Source organism: Galeopterus variegatus, unplaced genomic scaffold (assembly GCF_000696425.1).
Source record: "Galeopterus variegatus unplaced genomic scaffold, G_variegatus-3.0.2 Scaffold949, whole genome shotgun sequence".
Taxonomy (NCBI): Eukaryota; Metazoa; Chordata; class Mammalia; order Dermoptera; family Cynocephalidae; genus Galeopterus; species Galeopterus variegatus.
Window position 1 is genome coordinate 104,402 of NW_007727060.1, and position 22,333 is coordinate 126,734.

Below are 22,333 nucleotides of genomic sequence, written 5' to 3' on the forward strand. Positions count from 1 at the left end.
TGACTAAGAAGAGAATAAAGTAAAATATTTAAAATATTAAAGAAAAAAAACCAACCAACGAGTAATTCTGTATCCTACAAAATTACACTTCAAAAGTGAAGGAGAAAGGAAGAAACATATGTAATGTTTTCATAATCTATTTCATAACAGGCTAAAGAAGAAAAATGTAATATGAATAGATGCAGAAAAAATATTTGATCGAATTCAACACTCACTGTGATAAAAACTTTCAGCCAACTGGAAAAAGGAACTTTCTCAATCTAATAATGAACATCTAATACAGAGACTTACAGCTAATATCATAATGGTGAGAAGCTAAGATGCTTTCCCCCTAAGATTGGGAACAAGGCCACTGTCACTACTCTTATTCGACATTGTACAGGAAGTCCTAACTAAATACAATAAGGAAAGGAAATAAAAGATATACAGAATGGGAAGGAAGAAATAAAAAACTGTCTTTATTTGCAAATGACATGATAGTTTATGTAGAAAATCCCAAATACTGGCCTAAGGCCTTTTGCAACTAATAAGCAATTACTGCAAGTTTGTAGGACACGTGTTAATAGACAAAAGCCAATTGCTTTTCTATATATGCCAGCAATGAACAACAGGAACTAAAAATTTAAAACACAATACCACTTACATTAGCATGAAAAAATTGAAATACTTAGGTATAAATCCCACAAAATATGTTGAAGATCTGCATGGGAAACTCTATAAATCCCACATGAAAGAAATCAAAGATCTAAAAAATTGAAAGATATTCCATACTTATGGATAGAAAACTCAATATGGTTAAGACATCAGTTATTCTTTTCTGGGATTCACAAGAGTAATCAAAATCCCAGTATGTTATTTTGTAAGTATTGACAATCTGATTCTAAAGTTCATATTGAAAGGCATAAGATACAGAATCACCAACAGGATATGTAAGAACAAAGTCAGAGGATTGATACTACCTGACTTCAAGACTTAGTATAAAGCTACGGTAATCAAGACAGTATAGTATTGATGAAAGAACAGACAAATAGATCAATGGAACAGAATAGAGAACCCAGAAATAGATTCACAGAAGTATGGTCAACTAATCCTTGACAGGGAGCAAAAGTAATTCATTGTCCAGAATGGGCATGTCTATAGAGACAGAAAGTAGATTAGCGGTTGCCAGAGGCTGAGAGGGAGGGGACATGGGAATGACAGCTAATGGGTATAAACTTTCTTAATGAATGGCATTGAATGAATATGTTTCATTGAAGCAGAAAAGCATTTTAAGTATTCTTTTTTTAACGTTGCCAAAAAAACCACAAAAAACTGGGTTAGGGGTATATAGAAGCTCTCTACAGTATCTTTACAACTTAATAATAAATAATAAAATAAATAAATTAATTAAATATTGAACCAATTTATTTTAATAACTACTTCATATAAAAATGTCAGGGGAGAGAGGCAAAGTGTTGATAATTGTTCAAGCTGGCTAATGGTCACATGGGGGCTTATGACTATTTTATTTACTTTTGTATATTTGAAATTTTTCATTATCAAAAGTAAAAACAAATAAATTAACCAAACTGCCAATCCTTTTGCAAAAAAGAAAAAATGTGTAAGTAAGTTACCATGTAAAAACTATTTTCTTATATGGTCCTATGGTGTCTCAAATACAGACGTGGTCCCTGATCCAGCTTGGCAGTTACTGCACAAGGCAGCAAGCCCACGGTCCTTTAACCCTGACCTGGCATATCACTCACTGCTGGTCTCAAATACAGACGTGGTCCCTGATCCAGCTTGGCAGTTACTGCACAAGGCAGCAAGCCCATGGTCCTTTAACCCTGACCTGGCATATCACTCACTGCTGCCATGCAGCTGTGCTACCGAATGTGAACGCACCTGTAAGGCAGCCTCAGGGAACCGTCCTGCTCACACAGCCTTGACCTCATGGCTGTCTTTGCCCAACTTGTGGACTGTAGTGGCACAGTAGCAAATCCAAGTGAACACAGCCTCATGCAGGGTGTGAGCATGCATCAGAATCACTTGCAGGGCTTGGTAAAACATGACCCACCACCAGAATTTCTTATTCAGTGAGATCTGGGGTGTGGCCTGAAAACGTGGATTTAAAGATGTTCCCAGCTGATGCTACTGTTCCAGGACCCACAATTTGAGAACCATTGATTTATACTAAGGGTGGCAAACCTTATCTGTAAAGGGCCAGATGGTAAATATTTTTGGCAGTGCAGACCATCGGGTCTCTGCCATTGCAGTATGCAAATAAATGAGCAGGACCATGTTCCAACGAAACTTACTTATGAAAAGAGGCAGCACGCCAGATTTAGACCATAAACCATGGTTTGCAGATCCCTGATTTATACTAAGACAAAGTATTCTAGCTCAGTTTTGCAAAATATGAATACTTCTTCACCCGTGGGAAGAAATCCCTTCAATTTCCAAAATGTAAGCTATAGATCTCTACTGTCTGAAATATGGATACTTATTTTAATTCTAAATATATTTCACTTACATTTTTGAGAAATACTGTTGCCAAATTTGCCCAAGTTAGCACATAAATTATCTTTAATTTCTACATCACAGAAATTCAACATTTCAGTTTTCAAACATATTGTTAGAAAGTTGGGCCCACTAATCCTTTACATATTTTAATCTCTGTGTGTAGTTATGTACTCTTTTTTCACCTTAATACTGTTTATCTTCCTTTTATCTTTTATTCTTGACTGGCACTATGGAGGAATATCCATTATATTAGTGGGGTTTTCCCCACAGAGCTAGCTGTTCATTTTGTTAATCTTCTTTAATATTTTTTCTCTTTTCTGTTATTATTTTCTGATTTTTTTCTTCATTATTGCCTTTTTTCAACATTTTACGGACTACTGTGTTGTTTTCATGTTTTTTGTGTTCAACACTGAGTTTAATTATTTTCAATATTTTTTCTTAATAATGTACTGAAAGCCATAGATTTCCCTTTAAATACTAGTCATAACTAGTTACAAACTCCTAAATATTTCCAACCTTTCTCCATTATTCCTCTTTTTCATTCTTTTGCCCTGGCTAAAATGGTCTATTATCTTTCAACCTACCNATATTTTTTCTTAATAATGTACTGAAAGCCATAGATTTCCCTTTAAATACTAGTCATAACTTGTTACAAACTCCTAAATATTTCCAACCTTTCTCCATTATTCCTCTTTTTCATTCTTTTGCCCTGGCTAAAATGGTCTATTATCATTCAACCTACCTGGGTAGGGACCTGCTTCTACACCTGTTCCAGTTTTCCATATACCAGTTTTCCATGACTGATATGCCTCTTTGCTTGTCCTGGTCCTATGCATCAAGCAAGATGTGGGTCTAGTGCATCTACCTGTGGCATAACCCTAACTACTTAGCATTTATCAAAAGTAACCTTAAATTGTAAATTTTTCACACATATCTTCATTTCACTCAATTAGATCGCAAGATCCTGGGGGCAAGAATCCTACCTTCTATACTCGTGTCTAGCACTATAATTTGTACAAAGTAAGTGCTGAGTAAGTGTTGTTGGATGATCGAGTAAGTTTTACCTTAAGTTTCTCCAAATCTGGCCTTTCTACACTGACAACCTCTGCCAGCAGCTGGGCTTCTAGGCCATCTTCTGTGACCGTGAAATTGAGGAGGGTTGTCTGAGCTTGCAATTCCGGCTTATAGTGAGGATTTGCCAGTTTTGTGTGAAGAATAAGGCGGAAGTTGTTGTTAAATTCACAGTCTTTATCTCCAATCCTGATATACCTAAAAGGGGGCACACCACAGACATTCAGGAGACTGCCACGAACCATAATTAACACTAAGGTGTCATTCCATTTCTGTATTCTGTGATGTACCTAGGCCAGAAGACCGAGTGAGTCAGGGTTTTTCAGCTACTTCCAGTTTTCCTAAAATATAGGAGGAATAGGAATGATTCCTATAAAATCATATAAACGTCTATATGATTAAGTTTCCTCATATGTAAAATGCTGATAATAATAGTACTCACCTCACAGTGTTGCTGTAACAAATACAATGAATCATGTAAAGGACTTATAACAACAAATCTTAGCTTTTATTATTATACTTTCTGTGAGTAAACTTATATTAAACATTGCTATTCTTTAAGGATAAAAGAAAATGTGTATGTATGTGTTTATGTATACCTGTGTATAACGTGTGTGTATATTAAGCACACATATATACTTATATTATTAAATAATTTATGAGGGTACTTCAAAAGTAAAATCTTTCTGTGAACTTTCTGAAGTACCCACATATTAAAATACTTATTTTTACAAAAATAAAATATTAAAAAAAATGTACATGTACACTTAACATTACTTTCCAATACTTTGTGCACTGGCTCAAAAGCAAAGTTTAAGAGGCCTCTCATGTGGAACTTACAGCTAGGACACCCTGCTAGCTCCATCCTGCAGGTGGCAGGAGGTGAGGGGGGCCTCTCAGCAACTATGCTTCTGTTTTGTATCCCATGGGGACCAAAAATGGGGACTTCGGGCCGTCCCAGTGGCACACTGCTATAGTGCGCCGCTTGGGAAGCGCGGTGGCGCTCCCACCGAGGGTTCGGATCCCACATACAGACCGGCCGCTCACTGACTGAGCGAGGGGTGGGAGCAACACCGAGGGTTGCGATCCCGTGGCCGGTCCTGGTCCGGTACGGGCGTGACGCTGAGGGTTGCGATCCGTTGCCGGTCATGAAAAAAGACAAAAAAAGGGAAAAAAAATTTTTTTTTAAAAACAAATAAAATTGAACTTGTTACCTGCTTTTTTCACTCAAAAATCAATTTCCTATTCAGGTGTTCGATTTCATATTTTAACAGGAAAACTCAAATCAGCTCTGTAGACCACACTGTTATTATTAATCAGTCCTTCAAATAAAGCTAGACTACACACACTCTCAATCTTTAATCTTTGTTTCCTTCCACAGATCTATTGGTTTAAAGATGGGAAGCAGATCTCTCCAAAGAGTGACCACTACACCATTCAAAGAGATCTTGATGGGACCTGCTCTCTCCACACCACAGCCTCCACCCTTGACGATGATGGGAATTACACAATTATGGCTGCAAACCCTCAGGTGAAGAAGGGAATTAGGTCTGGGCTCAGTTCTGTGTCTGGCACTTACAGGCATTTGGTTGGACAGAGAAACTATTTAATTGGAAGGTTATACCTCTTTGACCTATCTGAAACTATTTTTTTCAAATTCTTCATGCAACTTGTTACAGAGGATAGAAAAATTCTTTGTTTCATGAGTACTTATTTATTCCATCAGATGTTCTTCTATAAGAATAATTCTGGTGAAGGGATTGGGCTGCAGAGAAGGAAGAGCTGGAACAGGAACCTAAATGCTTGTGTTGAAGTCACTGTGCCCTCCTGGTAAACCAAGCAGCAGAGAAAGACATTCTAGATTTACCAAGGAAGAATAAGGAAACCAGTATTCAGAAGGAAGAGTAATGCAAAGGGAACACGTTGTGGGCTTTAGGGGCTTCCAGGTCCCATCTTCTTCAAAGCTTGGCTGCATTTCACCTCTGCTTCCATGACTCCTCTGCAGCCTGTAACACAGCCTCTGTGTTGCTTAAGCTACATGAGGTGGTTTCTGTAATAGCAAGCAAAGCTCTGAACACACGCACCTCCTCCCTAAAGGGAGGCCCTGGTGAGGTCTGACTTCCAAGGGCTTCATCACCAGGGCTCCACTGCCCTCTGGTTCTGGGTGGGTTTGGCCAGTGGAAGCACAGGCAGGAGAGGGCAGTACAGGAGGAGAGAGAGGTCAGAGCGGATCTTCCCTGCCTCAGAGCTGTGTTTCTGTTGGAGGCTGTGTCCCTCTATGACTACATTCCAGGTTTGGGATGGTCCCCTTTCCACAGATCTGGCTCATAGGACCTGGTAACTAACACCTTCCGGCCTAGAGGTGGGAATGGCTTTCTGTGGCTGCCTCGACACCTCTTCTGGGTTCCCTTAACCCTCCCCTCTGAAAATTCTCTCTGTAAATAGTCACTATGTTAATTCTATTAAAAAATCCCAGGCTATCTTGTGGTCTCTTTCCTGCTAGGAACCTACTATGAGAACCTCCTAAAGGGGGAGATTTTAAATTCATGCAACAGACAGAGAAACCATGAATACTGGAACGTCTCAAACTTGTCTCTCAAAGCAGCCTCAACTGCACAGAAGTGAAAATTCACATAAGAGGCCTGGAGCTTGGCTGAAGCAAAGAGTATCTTCTCAGTCTCCTATTTTATCTTAAATACTCATGAAAATTCTGGATTCTTTCTTATTAAACATATAAAATATTTTAATTGTATAGATATCATTATGATGATAGAATATTTTCCAAAGCCCATATTATTTTTAATTTAAATATAATATTTTAAATAACCATGAGGAAAAAAATATTTATTCCCTTTCTCACTGACTTACAGGTGAGATGCTATTTCACTGAATTTATTAATGTTGGAAAACTGGCTAAAGTCAAAAGAAGACATTGTATAACAGACGTAGCATTTAGGCAGTGTTCCTTTTTCTCAAAATGTCACAATATTTGCAATAATTTGTTTTTAACTTGAGGAGAGATATCCAGAGTGCTGTAGTGTAGCAATGTTTTAGGCTGTTGGTGGATGTTTTATAGTTGTGTCTTGCTCAGAGATGTAGTCCCTCATGTATACGGTAAGGAAAGTGCCTCTGAGCCACTGGCCACTCTATTTGACTTGAGAAATTTTTATGACACTACTTGTTTTAATGTGTAAAGATTATAAAAAACTATTATTTTCTTAAATCACTAAAGTTTTAATCACTCTTTAATTCCTGAAATTAAGAATCCCAAAGGACTGATGAGACATACTATCTATCACCTTCATCCAACTCTCAAATTGTGTTTCCATGGCAGAGTGATCTCACATTTGCAACAAAACCTTTCACAGTTGCTGCTTAAGTTTCTACGCTTGAAAAAGATCTGCCCAACAAGCCACTTTTGGAGATATTCCTTATTAAGTCAAATGGTGAATTCATTCACCTTATCCAGTTTCAGTTTGTATTTACTCTGTCAGGATGTCCTATTGTTTAATTCTTTTCCAGGAGGAAAATGAGCAATTTAGCTAGCATACCTCTTCTTTTTTTTTTTTTTTTTTTTTTTTTTTTTTTTTTTTTTTTTTTTTTTTTTTTTTTAAAATTTGTCTTTTTCCGTGTCCGGCAATGGGATTGCAACCCTCGGTGTTGCCCCTCACTGGAACCGGTCTGTATGTGGGATCCGAATCCTCGGGCGGGAGTGTCACCGCGCTTCCCAAGCGGCGCACTTATCCAGTGCGCCACCGGGCCAGCCCCCATAGCATACCTCTTCTGACTAAGCCAGTATATGCCTCTGTAATACACACTTCCCTTTTTCAAAAAAGGGCAGTTTTTAAAAGATGAGTATTGACATCACTGTTAAAAATAAACACTGACAACATTAATCGGTGAATGAACCACAGGTCAAGTGTCCTGAGTGAACCAGGCAGTGTCCACTAGTGTATCTGACAAGCGTGGTGGCTCTGAGCTCGTTTTTCAGATCATGGATCTGATACCATCTATTCACATATTTGCACATATTTTCCAGTTAATACCATGCTCATTAAAATAACCATAAATCATACTGATAATTTCTTCAGTTAGTTGTGCTATTATGAAGCACATTACAATCAAACATTTATTCACTCAACAAACTGTTATTGAAGACCTATGAGATGCCAAGCTATCAGATTGTCTTCTAGGCATATATAACCACTAGAAAGACAAGCATGTTCCCTGGTCTCACAAACATTATTACTTACTCCCTAATAATAGACAATTATGAGGGACAATTTTATATACTGATTCATTCTCATAAGTCATTAAGTTTCTACGATGTGACAAAGATGTATCCAATTCAAAGACAGATAAAAGATCTAAATAGACTTTTCTTCAAAGAAGATATACAAATGGCCAATAAGCATATGAAAAGACATTCAGCATCATAGTCATCAGGTCAAACATCATTACATCATTAGTCATGCAAATGCAAATCAAAACCACTTCACACCCACTAGGATGGCTATAATGAAAAACAGAGACAATAACAAGTGCTGGGGAGGATACAGAGAAACTGGAATTCTCATACACTGCTGGTGGGAATGTAAAATGGTGCAACCACTTTGGAAGACAATTTGGCAGTTCCACAAAATGTTAAACATGGAGTTACCATTTGAGCCAGCAATTCCACTCCTAGGTACATACCCAAAAGAACTGAAAACATATGTCCACACAGAATCTGTACACAAGTATTCATAGCAGCATTACTCATAATAGACAAAAGGCAGACACAACCCAAACATGAAGGGATAAACAAAATGTGATATATCCAAAGAATGGATTACTAGAATTATTTGGCCATAGAAATGAATGAAATACTGATACATGCTACGACACTGATGAACTTTAAAAACATTATGCAAAGAAAGAGAAGTCAGTCACAAAAGACAACATATTGTATGATTCCATTTATATGAAATTTCCAGAACAGGCAAATCAATAAAGACAAAACGGAGATTGGTAGTTCCTTAGGAGTTTCAATTCTAAAATGGACTATGGTGATGGCTGCCCAACTCAATATACTAAGAACCATTGCATTATACATATTAACTGTGGGAACTGTATGGTATGTGAATTATATATCTCAATAAATATGTTACCAAAAAAAGAACAACGATCTACTGAGAGGTGAAATGACTAACATTTGGGCTTTTATCAATCTGTAAGGTAAGTAACCATGCTAACTGTAGTTTCCCAGAGGTTCATGCTGGTTTTCTGAGCATGATGAGGTGTGTCACAAGATGATCTTATTTGATAAGGACACCGTCCATAGTTAACCTGCCTCTTTTGACTGACAACATATTCAACCATATCTACAGGGGAAAGCATCGTCAAAATTTCTCCTGTTACTTGAGTTTCCCTTTCCAAGGATATACAAAATTGATCTTGCAAGTAGTTTTGAGAAAATCTTTGCTAGTGCTGTTCACTGTATTACTCTTAGCCTAACTTCAAGATTTGTGTGATTGGCTTTTAAATGAAATTTCAAGAGTGAGGGTTTCATGTAATTACTGCCTGGGATTCTCATACATAAGAGATACCAAAATTTATTCTCATTTGCATTTCCACAATAAAAGCAATACTTTAAATAAACCTCTGTGTACAATCTGTGACTTTCTGATTGCTGCTCCATCTTGGACTGAATTCATTCCTCCCATGTGGAAAGTCTCTTTAAAAATTTAAATGAAGAACACTGAGTCAACCAAGTCTAGAATTTTCATTATTTTTATCTTATAGGATAGCTCACAGTGGCTGGATTAAGAACTGCAGTAAGAAGTCAAATTAATTTTGACATTTGTGTGGGGTGTGTGTTCTCACATGTGCATGAGAATCAAAACAGTCCTCTAGGAAGACAACTTATTTTGAAACTTATAGGTGTTCAAGCTTCAGTGAGAAATCCCTGTAGAGCAAGGGTTGACAAACTTTTTCTGTAAAAGGGCCAGAGAGCAAATATTTTAGGCTGTGTGGGTCACATACATCCCCGCCCTATATTCTTGTGGTTTACAACCCTTTGAAAACCATTCTTACTTAGCTCATGGGTTACACCAAGACAGGCCATTTACCTATCACTGCTCTAGAGGATCACATCAGTTAGTGGGATTACTGTAATCTCTTCTCAAAGCAATAATAGCTCGTTTTTCCAGTCAGCCACTACATTAACCACGCTCCCCTTGCTAAGGCTTTCAAGGAAAAAAAAAAAAAAAGAACGAGACTGGCCAACACAACATGAATCACAGAAGAATCCTGACAATTTTGCTTCTGAGTGGAGGTGACAGAAGCTCTTAACTGGTTAAGTATCGGTTTAACCAAATCTGAGTTAAGCAATGCTTTGTAAGATTCCTTATGGATGACTCTGTGGCTCTCTACTTCCCTTGCACACCTACATAAACCCTGAGACATGCACATACCCCAGTTTGAGAACCAGAAATATATCTGCTTGAGGCTCAGGCCTGATTTTCCCTGTGAAGAGACAGAGTTAATTGAGGGGGTGGGAGACTGCTAAGCTGATAGAAAAGGGAATGATGTCTGCCTATAAAATTGGGTTTTACGTCTTGCTCTGAAACATTATTTGATAGGTTTAGATTTCTCAGGGATAGTAAATTATCCTCAATTGGGGTTTTATGATCTATGAAAGGCAAAAATTACATGATGACTCAGTGGGTTTTATCATTGCTGTAGGTTAATTTTTGGTTAATCTCCTGTGTGGGAAAATTAAACAGACTGCTAATGCTCTCTCATGAGTTGAGGGATCCAAAAAACAATGGAGTAAACCAGAGGGGTGGGAAAAGTAAATGGCATCTCTTGGTTGTCTCTGTGAAAGACATGAATCCAGAGGTTAGGACTTCTAGAACACTGGAAATAGTTATGAGCTCTTGAATGTGAACTCCAATGAGGAGCCTTGGAAGTGTGGCTATTCCTTAAAACAGAGGCTCTTGATTCATTTTTTCATTTTCCAGCCCTATTTCACCTTGAACATGGCACCTGGGCCCCTATCACTGCATCACAGTCACAATCAAGTGTGCAGAATTCCCGAATCTGGGGTGCAGTCGCTCCCAGTGGGTTTGATACATCCCTCCAAAGGAGCAAGTTCCTCCTCCCCTCACTGGTGAGACTTGCTGGTTTGGAGGTCAGAGACTGATTGGGCAATATCAGAACTGAAATAAAATTATTTTTCCCAGTACAAATACCATGGTTTAATTGGCTAGGACATGGATGAGTCAAAAACATATTGTTTCACTATGAGTTGTAATTTTAGAGCAACAAGGGCCCCTAGAGATCATTCGGCTAGTTCCTTTTTTATGGACCCAAAGAATTTATGATTTGGCCAAGGTCACCCAGCTTCGTGGCAGAGCTGGGACTAGAACCTGGGTCTCTAGACTCCTAGTATAAAGTTTATTTCACTGCATCATACTGCAGGTTAATTTGCTCTGACAGTTGCAGGCTGTAATGTCAGCTTCTGTCAAGAGGGGACAGAATATGATTGACTCAGTACCAATCTACAGCCACTAGAGAAAAAAATACAGAGACACAGCTCAGAGCACATGCCCTGCTGATTTTCGGTTAGAAATTCTGTCCTTGTCCATGAAGGACAATAGCACTGCTTATCAAGGTGGTCAATTATAATCTAAGATCTATAATTTCTAGTCGATATATTCACAAAATTACTTAATTCATAAAAATTTTACAGTTAATTGCTCAATTTATGTAAAAGTTTTCTGTCTTCTGGCTTTCAGGAAAAGAACACATATTTTAAGTGTACCAAAATGTCCACTAAAAATAATTATAATTATAAATTATTTTATAATGACAAACATCTACAAATATAAATTAACTATAGATTCATCTTTCATATGTTAGATTGGCATAAAAAGCAGGTACACTGAGAATATCAAAATCTTTTCAAAGTTTATTCAAAACCTAGTCAAAAAGTGTCTTGGCATGAAAAGATGTCTAATATCTTCAAGTATTGAAAGGTCATTATTGTTGTGGAGGATAGGTACCCAAATGATATTAAAAACACTTGAAAATGATTTCTTGGCTAATTTTCACAGCACTTCTGTGACAGACCTAAAACTTCTTATCCCAGTAATCAATGATTCCTGAAAACTAGAATCTCTATGAGCTGGGAGAAAGTCATACAGATCAATATAACCAAAACAAGAATTTGAATTTGGAGATTATAACCTGGAATTATTTCTAAAATGTATGCCTGGAAACTAAGGAAGTGTCTTTTACTTTTATTGGAACTGTTCTCAAGATTTAATGTAGTTGCTGTTGAAAATGCCATCAGTCTGGGATCATAAAAACCTAAATAAATCTCTCTAGTGATCAGATATTGTGAGTAGCTGGACAAACACCACCACTGCTACTTTTTACTGCTATCGAGAAGCAAACATGGAAAGCAATATATTTCATAGAATAAAAACTTACTACTGTGGCACATCTGTCTTTACTAGGAATGGCTACGACGATAGGGCTCTTTCAAAAAGATTTGCAAAACTTGCTGTTTGGAGAGAAATTTCCAAAGATATTATATTATTACATTTAACTTCTCGTTCTAAAATGGACAATTTAGATAGCTAACAGGTTCTCTGAATACGAGGAATTCCATTCTTGAGGTCTTGTCAAAGCCATTTTGTCAAGGTAAAGAGGGAATAGGTAGGTTTTAAGATAAGTAAATAATATAATCCCACTGGTTGGGGGAAAAAACACACTCAGGAGAAGAAATAAACTTCAATGGACATCTAAAAGCCTTACTGCATGTCCTGCTGTTTAAAATTAAAAGCTTCGAGATTAGACTTGTGAGCTCCAACAGCTACAGTGGAGAATGCAGCCGAAAAGATCAGGTGTAGCAAATGGCAAGAGGCGAGCTGTTACTTAGCAACCTCAGCAGGAAGGGCTGTGCAAGGTGGTCAAACCCATTTCCTGAAGAAAGGTTTTGGCTGAAAGCTGCACAGCTGGCAAGACGTTCAAGGAAAGAAAGAAAAGAAAGTCCTGAATGGAAATGAGTTAATTGTCTTGCTGCTTCATACAGTTAATATAAGTAACATGTCCTTCTTAGATAAAAGCAAACTTCAGTTAGAATTAAACAACAACAACAAAAAGAATGATGTTTTAGGAATTCGGGTAACATTATACAGGAAAAAAAAAAAAAAGAGAAAAAAGCTAAAACCCAAAATCATAGCAGATTACTTCCTTCTGATACACACACCCGTCAACATATGCACATCTAAATACTATAACATAGAATCAAAAATAAAAACAATTCTGGTTTCATTAATGTTTCTCTGTCTGTTTTCTTTTAATAAGATTGATTTTTTGAAGAAAAGAATTTCGAGATTCTTTATCTGAGGCCCTGTTTTGTATTTATTGTCAGATAAATTCAAACAACTATTAGCAACATGATGGTGGGTGTGAGAATGTGTGGATGCTGAATATTTCGCTATTAAAAAATAAAAAAACAAAAAAACAAAACCTTGACTAAACTTAGAAAAGCTGCTGGAAGTTTATTTGGCAATTAAACTTTATTTTGAGTTCAGGAAATTAGGAGAGACTAGAATGTTGAATTCTATTATATGAGGGCATGAATGAACTTGAAAATAAAACTATTCTTACCCACAGGGGACATACTGAGGGGACTACGTAAATCCAGAGTTTATTTAAAATGAATAAGCTTTCAGCTCAAGACAATACACCCTACCACAGTGTGGGATTTAATTTAAATCCCACCCAAGACCTCATTTGATAATATAATCAACTATAGAATCAACTACAATATAATCACATGGCATCAACTCCAAGAGCAGCGAAATAATAATATTTAATACACTGGAAACTTGCTAACTGAAAGCAATTCTTCTTATAATCTTAGCCCAACTTTAAGGAAAACTACTGATTATAAAATAAATATCTGTAAAATACTGTCTCCCTCTTTCTGTATTATTTCTATAAAAATGAAAATTTATATTATAAAGCTAATATTTCTATTAGCCAACTTTAAGTTTATTATTCTAGGGCATGCTACTTAAAGATTATTATTAAAATAATAATTATATGAAAAATAAATACAGAATCAAGTGTAAAACATCTTTTAAAAAATATTTTATATAATCAGAAACAAGCTGAAATTCATTTTGCAGTAATATTACTCCAGTTAAGGTTAAAGCCCAAAAATTATTTCAATAATAGTTGGAGGGATTTTTAAAGATTAAAGAGATAAGATTTTATGTAGATGCTTCACAGATCAGCAACTTCTCTAATATGTAAGACAGTAAATTTGCTTTGGAAAAATTACATGTTGATAAATCTTCCCAGATATGTTTTCTGTCGATTGGTATGATGAGATATATTTTATTTAAAATTAGAATTGTCTGGAGTTTGGTGGATTTAATTATTTGTAATTACCCAGCTGTTGTTAGCCTGTGGCCATTTTATGACAGTGGTATCTACTGTATGGGTCAGGTTCAACTGTATATCTTCTCAAACACAGATTTAATGTGCTATTGATGAAACCATTACTCGAACCAAATTAAAGTCTGGGCTGATGTATTGGTCCACAGGGAGCTGTCAGACATGAAAGGAGTAATTAGTATTCATTACTTCATACTCCACAACATTCCAATTATTAATGAACTTCAACTTTTGGACTATGCTATATCTATCACAAGCATTTCTCAGACATTCATGATTAGGAAGAATAAACTAATGCTGGTGTTTTTTTTTTTTTTTTTTAAAAAAAGGCCTTCAAAACAAACAGAACTAAAATAAACAAAAACACTGTTAATAGTTGAAAACTCCCCAAGGGACCTGACTTTCTCCCAGGAGAGTGATGGTGTTATCCCACTCGCATTTGAGGATGTGATAGAGGAAAGACACTCCGGGTAAATGTACCAGCTCTGCAATCCCTGTGGTTTGCATTCCCATCTCTTTCTTGTTTTCAGTGCTACCTTGCCTTTACAACACAAAGAAAAACATTATTTGTAATTTCACAGGTCATCACATAGAGTAAAAATAAAAGAGGACAGAAAAATCAAGTAAAATGTTTATTGTTGGAGATCAGAACAGGAAGATCCATTAGAAAATTTACAAAAATATAGGTTATTTTTATTTATTGCATTAGAAAAAGAAAAATAATTTCTATTTCTACCAATCTATTTTTATTTTTTCATGTTCTCTTCTAGCTTGCATATGCATAAATATTTTTAAAAGCTCTTTTTTTAAGAGTTAAATGAAGGAATAAGAAAGCATTTATGTACTTTGTTATAAACACATTTCTTGTCAGGTGAAAACATACAATCACTAAATATCAAAACAGTCAAAGTACTTTTTAAGCTTTCATAAACAAAACTATTTTGAAAACTTAAGAGTGTCCTCATTTTTCTTCATTCAAAAACAGAAGTGGAAAAAAAAGTAGGAGATGAGAATAGTTCCTCATAGGAAGAGATGGCTTATTAAATACAGGAATCTTCTGGATTATAAAAATAGGAGAAGTATCAGTCCCTAACTCAGTTCTCTGAAAGACTTCATCATGCTTATATACCACTAGTGAGCATGTAAATTTGTAAACACTCTGGAAAACAATTTGGCTTTATCTTTTAAAGCCCATTGTGTATATACTCTACAACCCAACTAACTATTCTATTCCAGAGTGTAAACTCTGAAGAACTTCTTGCTATGTATACCTGTACATGTGTATATGAATCTTCAGTAATATTCATAGCAGCATGGTTCATAATAGCAAAAAAACTACAGATAACCTAGATGTCCCGAGGAACAGTCATCCCATTGAATATTAAGTCCCTTTAAACTATATACACTATGATGGCATTTTTATAAAGCCCCAAATCAAACACAGCTAAGCAATACATTGTTTAGGAATACACACATATTTGATAAAACTATTTTAAATGAAGTAATGAAGTGACAAACAAAATTCAGAATATCGATTTCCTTTGAAATAGGAAGCAGAATGGGAAAGGAGGGAAGCATTAAGGTGGCTTAAAGAATATTAGCAATAATTAGAATGATAAGTATGTCTAATTTATTATTATATTTATAACTTTTATATACCATGTATTTTATAGGTATCAGTTTTAAATAATAAAATTGAAAAGAAAAAAAAAACAAAACCCTCTACCCTTCCTAGAAGGCATCATAAATTATCAAAGAATATAACCAATTCCTTCCCTCTCCACTCCACCTTTTTGCTAACAAGCTTCATGGCTCGTTCATGGTTTGTTCACACTTCCCATGTCCAAAAGACAAGGTCTTACTACAAGAGTTTTGGTTTAGCATCTGGTTCATGCTTTCAATCACCCACATATTGTGCCTATTATTGGTTAAATATTCAAGGGAGATAATATATATTGAATACCCATATGTACTGTGTGCATTCCTTATTTGTATTTTTTTCTGTACCAAAACAATTTACTTCAAGTCACCAAACCAGAGTGTAGCAGACTAAGATTTGAACCAATTTTCATCTTACTTCTTCCACTCCAACAATAGTTTCTAACAACCGTACACTATGCATAAGCCCCACCTTACAATCCTAAGAGCCTCTCTTGAAAATGTACATGTACCTACTTCAAGACAGTGGGATGAACATTGTATTCACCTTCCTTCCCATCCTAAATCCTATGGAAATAATGTGAAGGTACACATTTAAAGAAAGAACAAATGCAAAATCGTGTTGGAAAACAAGAAAAAGTTTAATATGTGAAAGAAAAAAACTGAGGGAATAAAGGAAGCAATAAGAATCTTAACAGAAGAAAACAGCAAAAGTTAATAGACAATTCATGAAAGGGGAACTATAAGTGACTAATAAGCATATTCTTATTAATAATAAAAGAAATATAAAATAAGGCCACAATGAGATCAAGATTCTGTTCTACTGGCTCTTGCTCATGGTGCCTTCTTTCCTTGTATGTTTTTTGATTTTTGCCTATGAGCTTATGTTCTTTGGAATTATATCTTTGGTAAGCCTCTAAAGTCTGGATTTCTCACATTATTCCAGACAGGATGTTTGTCTGCTTCTGTCAAGTTCATTGGGGCATAACCAACTCAAGGTCACTTTAAAAATCAGCTATTGGTGTAAGGTTTTAAGGGCAGACAAGTAGTAAAAATTCTTCCTGTACACTCATAAGAAGGATGGTTTCTGGTGAGGAATTCTCAAGGGGTATTTTTCCATATCTTCCCAGAGCCAAGGTCAAAAAAAAAAAAAAAAAAAAAAAAAAAAAGGAAGTTTCCTTGCTGCAGCACTGGTTTTTGTTTATTAATTTTTAACAAATTTATCCTTAAACACAAGGTGTGGCCTCTAGTTTTATAGAGGAATCTCTTAGCAGACTATACATCCTAAATAGACCCTATGCTTGTCCAAACTCTGTACATCCATCAAAACAGAAACCTAAGGTCACCAGATTTTAGCAGGAATCCTCAGAAGAAAACCAGATTCAGTGTTCCTTGCCTCTCTGAGTTTCCGCTTTCTGGTTGTACTTTTTTCTTGTCAACTCAATTATACATTTCAAAAGGTGTTTTTAAAATTTTAACTAACATATTTAGTTGTTTTCTAGTGTTCATGTATCTAATCTGCCACAGGGCCAGAAATAAGTCTATGTTCCTATTATTCTGATTTTACTTTGGGTCACCATCATTTTAATTTAAAGGCATATTGTACATGATTCTTAACCCTAGAGAACTTGTAATCAATTAAGGATTTGTACCAGTGGAAAAAAATTAAGCATATTGTAAAGGAGACAAAAAAAGGCAAAATGACACAGGATAGAATGTATTACATATGTGTGGGAAGCATTAAATACGGAAAATTCAAATTTCTATTTGATTTTAACATTTAACTGCTACAGATTAAAATAGCAGTCAAGTCTTGAATAAAGTGAACCTGAGATTTTTGGAATGAAAAGGTAAGCAAATGAGCACATTAGAGAAGAGGGGATAATCTGTGTAAAGAAATAATGAAAAAGAAGGTTGGTAAAAGAAAATGCAGAAGTGGCAAACAGGTAAAGCATCTTGTAGGCTTCACAGAAGAGGTTTAATTTGATTCAGTGTAACAGCCAATAGAGAATTCTCAATGGGTTCTGTAGCTGGAGAATGACAATAGAAGCAATATTAGAAAAACATTATTTTAGCCCTTCTCTGAGTTGGAGCTGAGTTAGCAGAGAAAAGATGAAAGACATTACTTGAGTCAGCGTGAAGAAATGAAAGGCGTGGACTACAGTGGAAGGGGTAGGTATGAAACACACTGCTTCCAAAATATTGATGAACAATAAACAAGGTGTAGGAAAAAACTGAATCAAAGAGGCAGAGGAGGAAGAGTTAGATTTGCAAAACAGCATTCATAGAAGCTCTACTGAAAAAATGGTACTGCCTATTTATTTAGAAAAGTTGGCTAAGAAACTAGGTTTCCACAGGCTAAACTTCATATAGTCATAAAGCACTCAAGAAGACATTAACTAAGCTCTTCTCCATTTTTCTCATCTGTGGGAAAGGGTACCCCTCTGCTCTTCTGACCGTATGTTGTCTCCTGACGTAATAACATCCACCTTGATGGCGCAACTACTTCTCTGTATAGATGTTCCCCAATCTGCATGTTCAGCCAAGATCACCTTATTAAGCTCCATACTCTTATATTTAACTGCTTCTTTGACTTCTCTTTTGGGAATGAGCATCAAAGAAGCACCTTAATCTTTGAATAAGAGAATATCTATATTCTAATATTTAATAAGAGAAATCCTTCCCTCTTTTCCTGTACTTACCCCTATTCCTATTGAACATTTTTTCAAAAATCATATAATCATTTATTTACCAGGCAGAAGACTAGAAATCACCCTTGATTCTCCCCTTTCCCTACCAATAATATAATAATAATGTAATAATAATTAATAACCATGAATGGATGATATTAACTCCTCAGTGTCTCTGATTTGTCCTCTCCTCTCCCTCTCCACTGTCCCTGTCTTAGTTTCGGCTCATCTCACGTCTCAATTAGATTACTTCAACTGTTTGTAACTAGACAGTGCTTGTAGATCCATGCCCTTCCATCAACACTTTACACTGTAAGCAGTGTGACCTTTCAGGAATGTAAATCTGATTTATTACTCCCAGCGGCTTGAGGCTTTCACTGGATCCCCCACTGACTTATGCTCCTGCCTCTGAAGTGAAGATATGGAGACTCCAGGAAGGCATGGTCCTTTGGTCAAGAACAATTACTGTTGTTAACTAGTGTAAATGATAGGATAGGCCCATGAATGTGTTGGGGGGCAAGGGGGAGAATCATCGACCTATAGGAAAAGGCCAACCTATGGGTCAACCAAGTTAGTCCATGTTCTGGGCCCCGCTTACCTCTCTGGTGTCATCTCTCCCAGTCCATACTTCCCAACACAGACTCTCCACCCATCTGGGTTCTATCTGTAGTTCCCAAAGCTGTTGGAATGTTTCATGTGTTATACTATTTGGTATCAGGGCTCTCTGTCTAGGATTCTCTTCTCCCACTTGTCTTCCTGACAAATGACCATTCATCTCTTGAGACTTACAAAATAAATATAATCAAATGCAGTTTTTCCCAAATGCCTTTTCAAGTCTCCACTGTGAAAGTGCCACGTATACTTCCATCATCACATCAATGGCACTGGTTTACTTTTATTGTTTATAGGTCCATCTTCCCCTAAGGAAATGTAGCTTCCTTAAGGGAAGAGTAGGTACCTTATGACACTTGGAATCTGCAGCCGCAGTTCAGTAGCTGGCATACAGCTATACTCAGAGGAGGTTTATTCAATGACCGACAGGACCTATAAGGATTCCAATAGCACCCTTGGTCTCTGGTTAAAGATATTCTAAAAACATCTGCATGGAAAAGGGAAGTAGGAAAAACTGAAGATAAAGATTTGAAATTGACCCTCAAACAAGTGGTTATTCCCATACATAAGACTGTAGGAACCAGGATTATTAAGGCGATAACTGCATGAAACAAACACTATTTGTTATATTCTTATAAGTCATTTTAAAATTTCTTTACCTTTAAAAAAAAGTGCTGGAATGATACGATCAGTTCTATAAGGCCTAACAGAGAGTACATGTTCAGGAAATATTATTAATTCGGAATAAATTGTTCTGGCCTGATACTTTGCAATAAAGACTTGATGCTCCATGTAAAATTTGTTTCTAAGATCAGAGACCTCTGGAATCCTGTCTGATACTTACCTACATACTGAGAAAAAAGTTATGACTCAAATTGACTGGTCTTTGGAAATTTCAGATTATCCAAATATATATATAATAAGAATCATCAAATTTCTTACACTTAAACTGTGCTATTGAAAGTCTAAGTTAAAGCTCAGAGAATATCTATTTCACTGACAAAAATTTTAGGTCTTCATAATAGAGGCAGAACCTTAATAACGAGGACTTCACTTTAGTGACATTCAAGATTTTACACTATATTTTTAACACATCAGACACAGCTACAATTATATTTATGTTAAGAGTTGCAGTATGTCAAGTGGCTTATTAGATTGTTCTAAATGCATGTCTGAGTAAATTTTGGTTTATTAAACAATTATAAGTTGTCAGCCACTCTAAATGGATTTACTTGGTGAGTTGTATAATAAATACCATATTAATCAATTAGAGACTAAGAAGTTAGTCACACTTAAGTAGGACTATTTCCACTTGAAATTACAGAAATAATGCAGTGATGAAAAAGGAGGCAGATACCTTAGAGGCAGAGAGTGGGTGTTAAGGAAGAACAGGGTTAGGGAAGTTCTGAAATTATACCTCTGTGAAGGAAAAAAAAAGAGAGAGAAGGAAATCCAGTGGAAAAAAAAAAGTCTAATGAATGTTGGTTTCTTGAGTGAAGAGGCACAAGGAACTTTTGGAATGCCACCGTCTTCCCTGAGCCCACCCAGGCTTGATGAGAGACCTTTCACCATTTATAAAAAAGTGACATGATGACTCTTCAGAAATGGCTTCAATGCTCTTGGGAGAATGTTCTGGAAAGCATAGTGTCTCAGGGAGAATGGTAGCCATTTGGAAAGTCACATAAATCTCACTGGGGGTGGGTGGGGTGGCTGTGTGTGTGTGTTTCCCTGTCATTGGCAATTCACTGCTGGTGTGGGGGATGATTTTCAGGTATCCACTCAAAAATTCTTTTTTGAATGGTTATATATTTTTAAGCACATTTTTTAAAAACCCATGATTTTGTGAATATTATTACTAGGGAGAAGCTGATTTTAAAAAAACAGTGAGTGGATTTGATATCTATTTAAAGAAAAATATTAAGTAAATAAGGATACAAGTTATATGCAGATAGGCAACCGTACTCAAGGTGTTTTGCAAATTACTGAAGGTAGAGAAATATCAGTATAAAAAAGGCGCAACTACTCTCAGATCTGTGACAATGCATTTTTTGGTCTATAAGTCAGGAATTGGGTAAAACACATCTAAATTCACCAGTCTGAATGAATGTCTGGATCATGTTGAGGATGCTTTGGTCTGGGAGTATAACTGCCATGGAACAGAAACTCTGAAATATCACCAAGAAGATCCCAATCAATTGTGTTTGATAATGAGGCTAAGAAATAGAAGCTGATGATCAAAGTCATTTAGAATAAAATATGAGTTTAAGAACACTTACTTTCCTTTTTTAATCGTGTTCCTGCCAAGCAGTGGATCAAGGACTGGATCTATCATTTCCTCAAGGTTTTCAATTAAGATGACATCGCCAAAAGCCAAAGCAATTTCAATGACACTCAGAAACCTTAAAATTCCATCAGAATTGAGATATAAAATGTAAATAAGCACGAGGAAAATGTTCAAAATTGTTTATATGATTAAGTTACATTTAACATAGATATTTTAAATGGGACCAACTAACTTAGAGAAAACTATTTTATGAAGTAATATGTTTCTTTAACTAATTATACAGAAATTAAAGATCAGATTTTTGAGATAAATTTTATAGTCATATTTTCCAAGTGAAATTCAATAGTTTGAACTAATAAGTCCATGCGTAAATTAGATGCTTTTATCAATCGTTCTAACCTTCAATATAATCTCTTCTTCAGGTAATTGGATACTGCCCAACATAAATCCCTTTCATCAGAAATATTTTATATGAAACATGAGCAGGCACCAATCAAATAGCACCAAACTGGAATATTCTGAAGGGGGTACACAGATCTAATAAATGCTGACTTTGTAAAAATTAGACCCAGTTCATGCAGCTAGACAGAAAGCCAATGCCTTCAGATTTCACATACCCTTTCTGGCCCAAATGTGTGACTTTCAGGTCCGTTCCATACTTATTCTTGATCCACTTAATTCCCTGTTGCTGGGGATCTATCATCAGGGGCCAGCGCTCACAGTGGGTTAGGATAGCAGCGTTTTCAGTTGACATTCTGTCACTGGGCAGACCTTCGTTATTCCAGGCAGCAATTGTAGCATCATCCGTCAACATGGAAATCAAGTCCAGGCCTTCAGTTATTGGAATGGAAACCTTTAACAGAATTGAATGCAATAAACTGGGAGGGTGGCAGAGGCAGAAGACCCAGCATAACAGATGAGAAAACGAGAGACCAAAGCCAAGAGAAAATAACTCCAGGGGAGCACATGCAAATTCTCTGGGGACTCCCAGAAGCAAACACAACTGTCATTGTGAAATACAATTTGACCTGATAAACCCAGTATCTTTTTTTTTTTT

The 22,333-nt window shown here is 36.2% G+C and overlaps 1 protein-coding gene across 1 annotated transcript in view; it reads right to left on the minus strand.

The window, feature by feature from the left end:
• DNAH11 (dynein, axonemal, heavy chain 11) overlaps positions 1 to 22,333 on the minus strand; it is a 364,599-nt gene that overhangs the window by 55,536 nt on the left and 286,730 nt on the right. The window contains exons 68-70 of the mRNA XM_008573669.1: positions 21,894 to 22,129; positions 21,269 to 21,391; positions 3,567 to 3,771 (exon numbers count right to left, since the gene is read on the minus strand). Of these exons, the coding sequence (XP_008571891.1) occupies positions 3,567 to 3,771; positions 21,269 to 21,391; positions 21,894 to 22,129 (564 nt within the window). The remainder of the gene's footprint in view (positions 1 to 3,566; positions 3,772 to 21,268; positions 21,392 to 21,893; positions 22,130 to 22,333) is intronic.